This window comes from Pinus tabuliformis, chromosome Q, assembly GCF_031772625.1.
Source record: "Pinus tabuliformis cultivar Carrire ecotype Pingquan chromosome Q, CPIR1, whole genome shotgun sequence".
NCBI classification, from domain to species: domain Eukaryota; kingdom Viridiplantae; phylum Streptophyta; class Pinopsida; order Pinales; family Pinaceae; genus Pinus; species Pinus tabuliformis.
Window position 1 is genome coordinate 617,117,008 of NC_142296.1, and position 13,304 is coordinate 617,130,311.

General features: G+C 37.0%; 1 protein-coding gene across 1 annotated transcript; it reads left to right on the top strand.

The window, feature by feature from the left end:
• Window positions 1-1,719: 1,719 nt before the first annotated feature.
• Window positions 1,720-13,058, top strand: LOC149220953 (kinesin-like protein KIN-5C). The gene is made up of 13 exons (XM_089387261.1): window positions 1,720-1,840; window positions 7,851-8,009; window positions 8,331-8,680; window positions 8,769-8,907; window positions 9,117-9,214; window positions 9,328-9,484; window positions 11,379-11,448; window positions 11,639-11,715; window positions 12,266-12,319; window positions 12,453-12,533; window positions 12,633-12,744; window positions 12,841-12,927; window positions 13,021-13,058. Exons 2-13 carry the CDS (start codon window positions 7,983-7,985, stop codon window positions 13,056-13,058), a joined length of 1,290 nt encoding a protein of 429 aa, XP_089243387.1. The 5' UTR covers window positions 1,720-1,840; window positions 7,851-7,982.
• Window positions 13,059-13,304: the final 246 nt, after the last annotated feature.

Here is a 13,304-nt window from a genome sequence, read left to right on the forward strand (position 1 = left end):
ATAGTTATCCCTTGGGGAATTTTCGTTGTTCAGGTATTGAATTGTGATTAATGAGTCTCCCAAGACAATTATTTCCTTCACATCCTTTTCTTTTACAATGATTAATCTTTGAAGAAGACGATACATTTTTGGTTGGTTGTTAGATCTTCTCCTAAGTCCCCATGAGAACTTTGATTCTGTTGCTTCATGAGAATTCCTCTCCCTCCTGCCACCCCTTTATTTTTATGCAATTTAACAAAGTCAAAAAGTTTTAATTAATTTTTATACAATTTGACAAAATCAAAATGTTTTAATTAATAATTATGATATAATTATTATTTATTTTTATTTCTACTTTTGTACAATATGACGAAATCAAAATGTTTATATGACATGACAATACATAACATCTCTTCCATATTGAATAGATACAAAGTGCCCGACCCAAAACTCAAAATCAATCCTACTCTGAATAAATAAAATAAACTCGATCATTAATCAAAGTTCAACAAATAAAAAAATTAAATTTCTTCCGTTAAACTTCGCCCATAATAAAATCTAACTTTAAAAAAAATCCTTACAGCTAGAGTTCATGGCCCCGTTGTAATCCACTTAATCTCATACCCGTTATAGTCCGAAGAAAAAATTACAACAATTATTAATATGGATTATATATCAAAGTCGAACAAGAAAACATTTAAGAGAATTATTAATATCGATTATATTTTTAAAGAGTATAATCAAATAGAATTTTAAATAAACGTAAATATTAAATATTCGTTATATTTAAAAAGTGCACTGTCAATTCTTCTAGACCAACACCACTTTTGGACCTTGGTCCTTTTTGGACCCCGACGGCTAGACAAGGATAAGCTTAGTAGCCGTTACAAGGAGGAGCACGATTTTAACAGTGTTAAACTTGGACACCAATTCAAATCACAAATGTATCGATAACAATTGCCAGGATTCGACCTCGCGACCTCCGCCTGAATGCATCGATAACCATTCCCAGGATCGACCTCGGGACTTCAGACTTAATGCATCGATAACCCTTCATGGGATTCGACCTCGCGACTTCCGACTTTTAAGCACCACCGGTTAACCCATTCCCGTTCAAACCACGACTAAATATGCTTCTGCCCAGTTGTCAATGCAAATTAAGTAGGCTGTTCAAATAGTGCAGACTGTCTGAAAAATGACGAATTACCGCCTAAATTAAAAAAACAAATATCTTAACATTATTATTTATTAATATTAGGAGAGAGAAGCACGGAGAGTTGAAATTCAAAATGCATTCATCGCATGCTGCCTTCTCATCCGTCCCGCTCGTGAATGCAAAGGAAGTCTAGAGAGAGATAATACAAGGAAAGTAGAGAAAGAAACCCTCTCAAAATCAAAAAGTGCAGGAGCGCAGGGCACTCAGGATGCGAGCGGGAACACGGATTTTCAAACTGGAACCCTTGTTCTTCACCATTCCCAAACCCTCCTTTCCTTACCTGACCCTCTGTTAGGTTTCTTCCTTTGGATCTTCTTCATCCATTATTGGACATTACAACAAAAATGTCGGTCTGCCACGAGAAGGACAAGGGCGTCAATGTCCAGGTTCTACTCCGTTGCAGGTATGGAGGTTTTTCATTGCCGGTCCTTTTTTTACTTGCATTTTATTTATAGTATTTTGTCTGGATTTTGGTCCTTCTATGGCGAGTTTTCTGATATGGTTGTGCAACTCAGGCCGTTCAGCGAGGAAGAATTGAGAAGCAACGCGCCTCAGGTTGTGACATGCAATGACTTCCAGCGAGAAGTTATTGTCTGTCAAAATATTGCCAGCAAGCAAATAGATCGGACGTTTACATTTGACAAGGTAATGTCGCAGAAGTTCTGTCAAGATTAATGGTAATAATGAGCTTGGCCTTAGCCCTCAATTAGGGATTATTCAGCTTGCCTTGGATGCAAAGCCCACATTGTTTTGCTTTCCAGAGTTGGAGGAAGTGCCGTCTGCTAGATTTGCATCCGGCAGAGGCCTTGTAATCCTTGCTTTTAGTCTGGTATGCACAAAACGAAATTACATCACATCATTTAGTTCCGATTCGATGGGAAAATATGAAACGAGCTCCAGGATGAATGCTAAACAATAAATTTTTTTCTCTGCATCGAAATATTGACTTTCAACGAGATGTATTGTAGTTGCGTGGAAACTTAAAGCATCGCATACAAAGACGCTGCAGTGGCAAATTAGGTCGTTCGCCTAGATTTTATCTCAACTCGCTTTTATAGTTTTATTTCGCAATCCCTCCTTCCTTTGAAGGTAGAAAATTTTCATATACTTTGTAAGGGTTTCAAGTGACAGAGAAGGTCTTGTAAAGTTTTTTACATTTTTGGAGCATTTGCGTCATATTCTTTTTAAGTGTGTAAATTTATACCCTTCTAATGCTCCGGGACCCAGGTCCAAGCCTTATCAATTTCTTCTTACGAGCCTAAGACCTCTGTAAACATATTAAACAAACGACCTTGACCACAAGTAAATGTTGAATTGTTTTTACAAAGTTCATTAAGTGACAAGTGTTGACCCTTTTGCAAGTCTCCTTCAGTCAAATTGATTTAAGGTCTCTCTGCAGCTTGGCTGATTATGTTTGCCGTTTTTTATTTAAATTTTGAGCAAGCTTTTACAAGTGTTTCCCTGAATCAGGAGATTTCTATATAACTGAGGGCAGGATCTCATGGTTTTCTTGATGAAAAACACATTTCGTTTCTTTTTCAAGGATTTCTTTTCAAGAAAATGAGCTTGAGAATCAATCCTCTTCACACTGGTGCTTTTAGATTAGGGCCGTAACTGTTGGAATTAGCATTGAATGCACAATGAAAGTCTCATCACACTAGTTATCAGCAAATTGTTAACATTCACAAACGTGGAAATCACATCAAACTGTTTCGAAGCAACTGATTATGTTCTGTGGAATGGTCAAGGATGAGTTCAAAAGTTAATTGGTGATGTCCTCATTAATCACAGGAATATATGTTTTGTCAGCAGAAGGGTTAAGGCAGGATGACAATGGTAACTGTTACACACAGCTATTTGTGTAGTCTCGACTCTCTATAACAATACAGAGCACACACAGATAAATATTGCAGTCTCTTTAGCTGACAGTCAACCTGGAATGTTGCCCTCTCAATTCACCGTTATGTACAGAGTTACAGCAGGTCATCTTTCAGTTTGGCAGGTACCTCTAAAGGTTTCCAAGGTCTGGGAGCACACATCAGCAGGTTTGTACTTTCTACAGCAGTCTGCTTGTGTTATTGTATGCAGGAGAGTGTGAGGGGGGGTGCAATTAAGGGCACCGGTCTTAGTTTATTTTCAGTTTTGCCACTTTCAGTTCCCTGCTGTTCTAGATTTATAAAATTCTAGTTTAACTCAGTTTTCTATATGAGTGCAGTTCTATTTAAGAGTTGCTTTTCTATTTATGATTTAATTTTCCAGTTTCAGGAAAAGAGCACTATATAGGTGTTAGAGAGAGGCTGCTGATCCTAGGAGAGGGTGAAGGCAAGGTGTTTGTAGCCTATTCCAATTTAGATGCAGTTCTCTAGGAGGGCAGCACACATGCGTCTGCTGGACACTCTAACCTAGTTGCTCAGGTTAGGTTATTTTTAGTGTACAACCCAAACCTCTATAAAGAGAGGCAGGGTGCAGTGAGTGATAGAATTCAGATTTATTGCTTCCAGTATCTCCTGTTTTTGGAGTAATAAAACAGTGATGTGATTTGAATTTCAGATCCGTTGGAGTTGCTGTTATAATTTTCAGTTTGATGTGTTTCAAACTTTCAGTTCCTAATAAAAATCAAATTGCAGTTTTGATAGTACTTTCAGTTTTCTGTTATCCTAAGTAGGTTGGCTAGGTCAGATTGATAAGACTGTTATTGCATACCAGACTCTGTGTATGGAGAGACTAGCTCTCAGAATATTTCAGAGGGTGTGAAGCCCAAGTAACTTCAGGGGTTGAAGCATGCCAGTAATTGTCACATGTGAACCAGAGAAGGGCTGAGAAGTTGTTGATGCTCAGGATCCTCTAGTGATTGGAAGATTAAATTTGACAGGAGATAGGTGATCTGCACTTAGGGTAAGTTGCGACTTTGATTTTTGTGTTGACTGATTTGTTTTTTGAGGTTGTTCTTGTACGTGTGAGTCTAACATCTGGAGGGTGCTATCAATTTTGTACCATGGAAATGCAGATTTAAGAATCCCCTAGAGCTTTAAATTTATCGTGCCTTTTGGAGACACTCACAAACGTCACACTATCTACATATCTTTAGCGAAGTACATTAAGATTGCAGTGAATGTGAGTGAGTCTTGTCAGATTTGATGAAAGATCATTTGGTTGCTGATATTGTCAAGAAGAAAATTGCCAAGAAAATGCATGATAGCTTGGGCACCTTATGCTAGCGTGTGAACTTATCTGGGAAGATGCTCTCAAGGAACAATCTCACCATGACTTGCATGAGCAAGACAGATTCAGTAGCAGGTCATTTGGTAAAGTTAGCAGAGCTGAGAGACCAACTTGGTACAGTTGGTGACAAAGTCAAAGATGATTGCTTTGAATGGCTTTAGTTCAACTTGGTACCACTTTTTCAGGTTATTTGTTGGTGGGAATTCATTGACTTTGAACAGTTGTGGGATGCCTTCATTGGGGAGGAGTTGAGACCATAACAAGTCTCAAATGGTTTTGAGGATGAACTACCAAAGAGGAGGAATGAAAGGAGGATCTGAGGCAGGGGTCAGAAAAGCAAGGAGGAAGAATCATATTAAGGGGAAGAAAGATTGTGTCATATCAAGTGCCTCAAGTGTGAATAGATGGGCTACTATGCATCTCAATGTCTTGATGGGAAGACGGCCTAGAAGAAGCAACAACAATTTGTAGGAAGTCTAAGTAATGAGACATCTCCAAATAGGGGCCTGTCACATATCCTATGTGTAGGACAATGATACATGAGGGCATGTGTTCGACATGTCTCCTATGGACATGTGCCCTCACTGTGTCCCTTGTAAAAGAGGCCCATGTTCCATAAAAAAACATGTTTTCCTTTTCATTTGAGCTCATTTCACTCAACAGGTTGGAGGTGTGATACGTTTTTGGAGTGCAACTGAGGGTTATTGTGCAGTGTGGGGATTCCAAGTGCTGAGCAAGTGGATTTGTCCACCAATCTCCAAGTTTTTCCCCCCAACAATCCATTATCTTCCTCATTTCACAGAAATCATGACTCAATTGTCAAGGGCAGCTGGGAAAGGTCAAAGGAAAGGGAGGAATGCCCCCAATGATGTTGTTCCCCCCTTCTTCATTTTTCTTCAGGGTCTGCTAGTGTTCCATCTGCTGGAAGTGGTGTGGCTGCAACAGCATCAAATGCTGAAAAAAACACTGTTTTAGCATAACAGTGGACTCGAGCAAAAGTTGGAAGATTGAATTTGTATGTATCCTGCAGTTGAGGTCATCGTGTCTTGTGTTGGACACTTGTATTTCCGTGTGCTGTGTCATGTGACTTAGCAGCAAGTGCAGATGCTTAAAGTGTGAATGAGTTGACTGCTAAGCTTGATACTACCTTCTCTATGGTGTCAGGTCGAATGTGTGCAATGGAGCTTTGATATACATATGGCTTTTGGGACGAATGCATGTGGAGTATGCCACCTATCTTGTTAAGGGATTGTACTCCATGTCTTTCTAGATGCCTTGATGTTCGAGTTAATTGCTATCTTATATATTCCTGATTTAATGAAGAGCTTGCTTTCAGTTTCATGCATGATAGATTTACAGTGTTTGGTTAAGTTTGATGGTCATCAAGTTACCACTGAAGACAACATCCAAAAAACTGTAAAAAAGTGGCCTTTGCCCCCTGCCTATAGATCTGGTTGAACAAGTATGATAGGGTGCCGTGATGGAGGGGAATTCTTTTAGCCTCAAGGAGACAATTATAGAATTGATTGTGGAATCAATGATGGTTTCCTTTATTGCAGTTGATGGGAGTATGGAAGAATGCCAAGAAAAGGTTGTTACAAAGGATTCTCTCAGGGATAGGGAACTGACCTTGATGAGACTCTCACTCCAGTGGTTTAAGGATTCTACGAAGAAGTGGGAGTTGCCCTGGATGGGTTGATGCATGCATTACTAGTTTTGGATTTTGGTACCAATGTGTTTGTATTCATGCTGGGATTTTATAATTTTAGTGTAGATGCCAGTTATTTATTTGATAGATATGATAAACTTGTTTTGGCCATGTATATATATGAGTTGATAATTGTAGGAAATCTAGAACAATTCATGTTGTGGTATGGGAAGACTTAGATCAGTGAAGTTGACATGAACGACAAAGGATGTTGGCTGGTTACTGATGCAGTATTCCTTGTATTGAAGGTTTTCACCTTGAAGATTCCAAAGAGAGTTTAGAGTATAGAAGCAAACAGTGATCTAGCATCATGTTTCTTTAGGTTTATAGGAAGTCAACTATTTGATCAGGCCCCAGTAGTGAGGGAGGTGACTGCATCTTGTGTTTGGCAGGGAAGACTTTCTCTGGTAAGAGGGTGTGTTAGAGTTTTTGTTGTAGGCACATCTGTTAATTCAGCAGCCACCTGTGAACGTGTCCAAGACCTGGGTGCACATAACAGTAAGTTAGTCAGCAGCAGGTCCATACAGTATTCTGCTTGGGTTCATGTGTGCAACAGATTGTGAGGGAGGCATAGTTAAGTAGGGGAGTAGAGGACACATGTGTGATTCAGTCTTCTGCTTGGGTTCATGTGTGCAACAGTGTGAGGGAGGCATAGTTAAGTAGGGGAGTAGAGGGTGCATTTGTGATTGTGTCTTAATCTATAAATTATTTTCATATGCCACCTTCTGTTCACCTCTGTTCCAGATTTAGCAAGATCCAGTTCAGTTCAATTTTCTATTTTAGTTCAGTTCTATTTCTGAGTTGTTTTTGTATTTATGATTTACTTTTCCAGTTTGAGGAAATAGCATTAGATAGGATTTGGAGAGAGGGTGCTGATCCTGAGGAGAGGGTGAAGGTGAGGTGCATGTGTAGGCTACTCCAGTCTAGACACATTTCTCTAGAAGGCCAGCTCATGCATGTATCATGTATGCATGCGGACTGGGCACTTTAACCGAGGTGCTTAGGGTTAGGTTATTTTTAGTGTACAACCCTAGCTTCCTCTTTAAAGAGAGGCAGGGTCTCTATTGCTAATCATTTCAGCAGAGAGCAGTGAATGTTTAGATTAGGATTCATGTTTGGATTAGGATTCAAAGATTCCAGTATTTCATGTATTCATAGGAATAAAACATTGACATGAGTTGAATTTCAGATATGCTGTACTTGCTATTATAATTTTCAGTTTGATATGTTTCAGTTAATAGTAAGAGTCAGATTTACTTATAGTACTTCCAGTTTTCTGTTGATACTAAGGATGTACTGTTAACATGTGTTGAACATTTCAATGCAAGAATGTTCTGTAATCCAGCTGTGTATAGATTGTATGTATTGCATTTGATTAAGTACACACAATATTCCTGTTTTAATATTGCACTTTAACTTTTTTAACCTGCAGGCATTAATTTTTTCTTTAAGAATCTATTTGTTGTGTAGTTTATCTCCTTGACCTACTTTCATACTAAAAATGGAAAATTTCTACTTTTCATTCCAATTAAGTTTTTCATAGATGTTTAATAATTAACTACTGAACAAAATCAATATTTTGTTGAAATTCATCTTGCAGCATATTCATCCATTTTTTTGTTGCAGTTTTTGGATGTACCACAAATCCCGGCATGAAGTAATGTAAATATTACTGTATCTCTGTCTCTGCAAATGTAACTACATGAAAATCTCGTAAACCTGCAGGTATTTGGTCCATCTGCACAACAGAAGGATCTCTATGATCAAGCTGTCATTCCAATAGTAAATGAAGTATTAGAAGGTTTCAATTGCACAATCTTTGCTTATGGCCAAACTGGCACAGGAAAAACTTATACCATGGAAGGTGAAGGGAAAAAGTCAAAAGTAAGTTCCAATGCTTTTTCTGTGAAGATCATTTTTATTGATTCCCAGCGCTACATTCTACTGTCTGATAGATTTCTACATTGCTATTTTCCAGTTTATACTTTTCACTGTATGTGCATTCTGCAAAGACTTCCTTGAAATCATGGCTGACTAATTCTAACTGGTTTTCTAGCACATCTTCAAGGGGCACCTGTTAAATTGAACTTATTTTATTTGTCATCATCATTTATAAAATACTGTCTCTTGAGATGTAGCAATATATTGGCCTTAGATGAAAACTTTATGATAGAGGTATAACCATTGTACCCATTGCATCTGCAGAGTGCATCAAATGGGGACCTTCCATCTGATGCTGGTGTGATTCCAAGGGCTGTTAAGCAAATATTTGACACCTTAGAAAGCCAAAATGCTGAATACAGTGTTAAGGTCACCTTCCTGGAGTTGTACAATGAAGAAATCACTGACTTACTTGCACCTGATGAGATATCTAAGGTTATGTTAGATGATAAACAACGAAAGCCCTTAGCATTGATGGAGGATGGAAAAGGCGGGGTACTTGTACGAGGCCTTGAGGAAGAAATAGTAACCAGTGCGAATGAAATCTTTACTTTACTTGAAAGAGGTTCTGCTAAGCGACGAACAGCAGAAACACTTCTCAACAAGCAATCCAGGTAAAGTAAATACTCCACGTTTTTTCTTCTCTTCACATTTGGGATTAGTTCTAACTTTTAGTTGTGAATTTTATTTTTTTCTTTACAGTCGCTCCCATTCGCTATTTTCTATCACAATTCATATCAAAGAACCAACACCAGAAGGTGAAGAGTTGATTAAATGTGGAAAGCTTAATCTGGTTGATCTTGCTGGTTCAGAAAACATATCCCGGTCAGGGGCCAGGGAGGTAAGGTCATTCAAACTATCCAACTATTAGTATATGGTAAAGTTCAAGGTTATTTTTATACTTTGTATATAAATTGGAATGACATCTAATATATTAAGGTTTGTAAAATTGGAATCTTGTGGTCAAATGTTGCTACACCTTCACAGCATACATCCAGGGAGGGATTAAAGACAAAATATTAAGTGTAATTTATTTGATGAATCTTGCAGGGCCGTGCAAGGGAGGCAGGGGAGATCAACAAAAGCTTACTAACATTAGGTCGTGTTATTACTGCTCTTGTGGAGCATCTTGGACATGTTCCTTACAGGTATATTTGGGTTAGTTTATTTTTGGCAAGTAAGTAGTTTGACCCTTAGTGTAATTGAGAATGAAATTAGGCTGTAATTGTAATTTTGTATCTAACTTTGAAAAAGGGTGCAGGGATAGTAAACTTACAAGACTGTTACGTGATTCGTTGGGTGGGAGGACAAAGACTTGCATAATAGCAACTGTTTCACCATCTGTTCACTGTCTCGAAGAAACTCTCAGCACTTTGGACTATGCCCACAGGGCCAAAAACATCAAAAATAAGCCAGAGGTCTCATTGTCTGCCCTTTCTGTTATCTGCTATAGCCATATCTGTATTCCTAGCTGCATACTAGTACTTCAGAGATTATATCATATCTAGATGGCATGCCTTCATTCTCCTAGTGTTGCATTTTGTAATAATTGAGACAACATTAATGATCTTACCTTTAATGTCTGCAAGAGGCCAGAGTCCATTTACAAAAGCATTTATATTAGCAGTTTGGAAAAAATTGTGTCCTGGGTCATTTTTATTGTTCATATTTTTAAGTTTTTGGTGTCAACTGCTTTAGTGTGCATTGTATTTTTTTTTTTGGTAAAATGGTTTCAGTCGTCAGGACCGTGATCTTTAAAAAAATCAGGCTTCAAAATTAAAGATTCAGACAAACTAAAGTTAGTAGGTATCCTCACACTCTAGATTACAAACCCCACAGCATTTTGATCTGATATTTTGAAGTGCTTTTTTGAAAAATTGTTAGGCATTTGCTGCTAGCCTGGAAATCTACTAGAAAATTTGGTTAGGGGTGAGAATGTAGGAATGTCAACATTGGCAGTAGGAAGCCCAATTTTAGCTTTTACATATATTTATACCTTCCAGTATTATTTCTTACTTGCCTCAGCTCAGAGCAAGAGGGCAATCACTGCAAAGTGGCATTGCATTCTTGTCAAGGAAGAAGATGAGACTTGTTGGACCTAATTTCTTGACTGCACGAATAGCTGTTTGACAGAGCACAATGAGAAAATTTCAGAAAATATGGGGTATGCATGCAAGTTTTTCTTAATTGAAACATTTCCAATTTGCTTAGCAAAGTTATAATCTTCCAGTAAGATTCTCTTAGTAGTCTCTTGATTTATTAGTTACTAGTACAAAACCTAACATGAAAGACAAACGAGTGAGAAATGTTCTCACTAACACCTTAAAATCTCTGCTTTAATGTGAAATCTTAGATTCCTAAAAGGATTTTATCTTAGCCATGTGAGGTATTTAAACTTGGGAATAGCAATATATGCTGAGAAAGTGACTACTCATTTTATCATCAGGACATATGCCGTTAAAATGTCTCTTGTGCCTATACTGTCTTGTACTTGCTTATCTGAATCAGGTGAATGAGTTGGCACATAATCGAAATCTCATTAAGTCCAAAAATCTTGGATTTTCAAAGAGAGCATTGCGTGGGATGCAAAATATAGAATTTAAGGGGATAGATAACTGGTAGAATGGCCTTTCAAAGAAAATGTTTTTTGGGATCTTAAATATCTTCATAGGATTTAAGTGGATTAGGCACTGGGTGAGTGGGATTTCCTGCTACTATAAGCTTTTATACTTAAGTTGCCTAGTCTTAAAACTATCGGTTGGTTAATACACTCATTTCACATAAGTTGGAGCTTACTCAAACAAAGCAGAATTTGGCTCCCTTATCAACTTGTTATTTTGATGGAATTTTGGACTGGCATTTTGGATGATGTGCATCTTAGTACGTGGTAACGAGCTGAAGGATCACATGGGAATACATTCAGTGGGGATCGGTTATCAAATCATACGACCACAAGTGAGAGAATTGGTAATCATGAGGAAGTGGTCAAAGGAAATAAGGGATATCATTATGCTTACAATTACTGCTGGATTTATGGTATAGGTTCTCATATGTTTATATTCAACTGATGTGGAGGTAGATCAACTTTCACAGATTAACTCATAGAGTAGGACATAATTGTTCCCCATAGGGATATGTTGTTAAGCAATATAATTGATATCATGCATGTGGCTCAAAAGTTGTAAATGGTTGTCTTGTTTTACATGATCAAATTTGAGGATGTCTAGTTCTGTGTACCATATTCTAACACAGGGCAAATGGTTTATAGGAAGAATTGTTCACACAGATCTGTTTTTTATGTTGCTTGTGTAGGTGAACCAAAAGATGATGAAATCTACTCTTATCAAGGATCTCTATAGTGAAATTGAAAGACTTAAAACAGGTAATGTCTAAAGAAAGAGTTCAGTTAGATATTTATGACACTCCAAAGTTTGCTGTCATAGTGCTCCTGTTTTATTTATATAATTATAATTTAATGGCAAGAGTTAAAACCATGACCTGCTAATCAGTTGTAGAATAATAGGTTAGTGATTTTTAAAGTCCTAACCTGATCAAATGTTTTTATTGAATAGAGGTTTATGCTGCTCGTGAGAAAAGTGGAGTATATATTCCAAAGGAGCGATATTATCAGGAGGAGGCTGAGAAAAAGGTTTGAAAACAAGAAAAGCTTTGGTTGATTCATCCATTCTGTATTCTAATTTAATGGTTCTTCTCTATTTATTAGAATGAAAACATTCGAATTTTGAATAATTACCCACCCCTTATTGTAATTTAATATATTTAATTTTGTTTAGTAACAAATCAAAACATTTTGTTGTATACCAGATTCATCCAAGTGAGTCCTCAGTAACATATGCCATCACGTTTTTGAACATTTTAGAACAAGATAAATAAATTTGATGTTGGTGGATAGATGCTTTTAACTTTGTCTTCTTTTGCTCTGCAAGACATAATAAAAAGTGAAATTATAGATGAACCTAAGTGGAATCCCCAAATTGCAAACTTAATTTCACTCAATAATAAACTTTTTGGTTAGGATTCTTAAAGGCTGTGTTATGCCTCTAGAACTTGTATTTATGTACCACAGAAATAATTTCCCTTTTGATTGTGTAGGTTTTGTTGTTGTTTTTGTTATTCCTTGTTCAATGGTTGTTTTTCTCTATTGTTCTTTCGTCAATGCTAATGCAGTACCACTACAGGCCATGGCTGATAGGATTGAGCAAATGGAGTGTGCTTTAGAAGTAAATAATAAGGTAAAGCACTATGATTTGGCTATTTGTAATGATATATGAAACAATAATGTAACTTCCTTACCTCCAGATATTCTCTAGAGCTTAGCCACTGTTGATTTAATTGTTAACATATTCTAACGGCGAAAATAAGCAGCGACTTGAAGATTTACAAGAGCGATATGATGCCAAGCAACAACTTTGTATGGACTTGAGTTCAAAGCTTGACTTCACACAGGTGAGTCTAAGATTGATTCATTTTTTGTCTTATTCACGGCGACAAATCCTTGAGATTGATATGATAAGCTTACCTTTATGATGATCTTAAATTGTGTAGAAAATATTGGATCAAACCAAGAAATCGCTACTGGCTATAAAAGAGGATCACAGGCAAGCTCAATTTGCAATTAAAGAGAGAGAGTATATAATATCTAGGCACAAGAAATCAGGTTTGTGATCTTGCTTTTGAGGTTAAGAATATTGTTTCAAAGTATATCCTCATTTTAGCAATAGAAAATCTTACTCTTGCAATGTGTTCTGAGCAGAAAATGCTCTGACTGATCAGGCTTGCATGCTTCGCTCTGATTTGGAGAAGTCCGTTCAAGATATATCAGGGTTGTTTGCTAAAATAGGTATATTTTCAAAAATAAATGGGAAAATCTATTTTGCTATATTGTTGTGCCCTGAATGTAGTATATTTCTATTTCATTTAATGTGTCAATTAGTTGAATCTAATGCCATTACAATCGAGAAAGACAATTGAATCTTCCCATCTTATATTTGACAAAAATGCAGTAGCTTTTTGTTGTATGAAAGGCTTGGATAGTGTTTTGTTGGTAAAAACTTTTATGTTGATGCATCATTGTATACTATTTGAAAGAATAAGAGTTCAATGCTATAAACATAGATTATGCATTGGAATTCTTCTTGTAGTGTTGTGGAAAACCTCATTCTCCAAGTTTTAGGGCTGCTTATTCTTATTATTTGATTTGACTTCTCATTGTTTTGA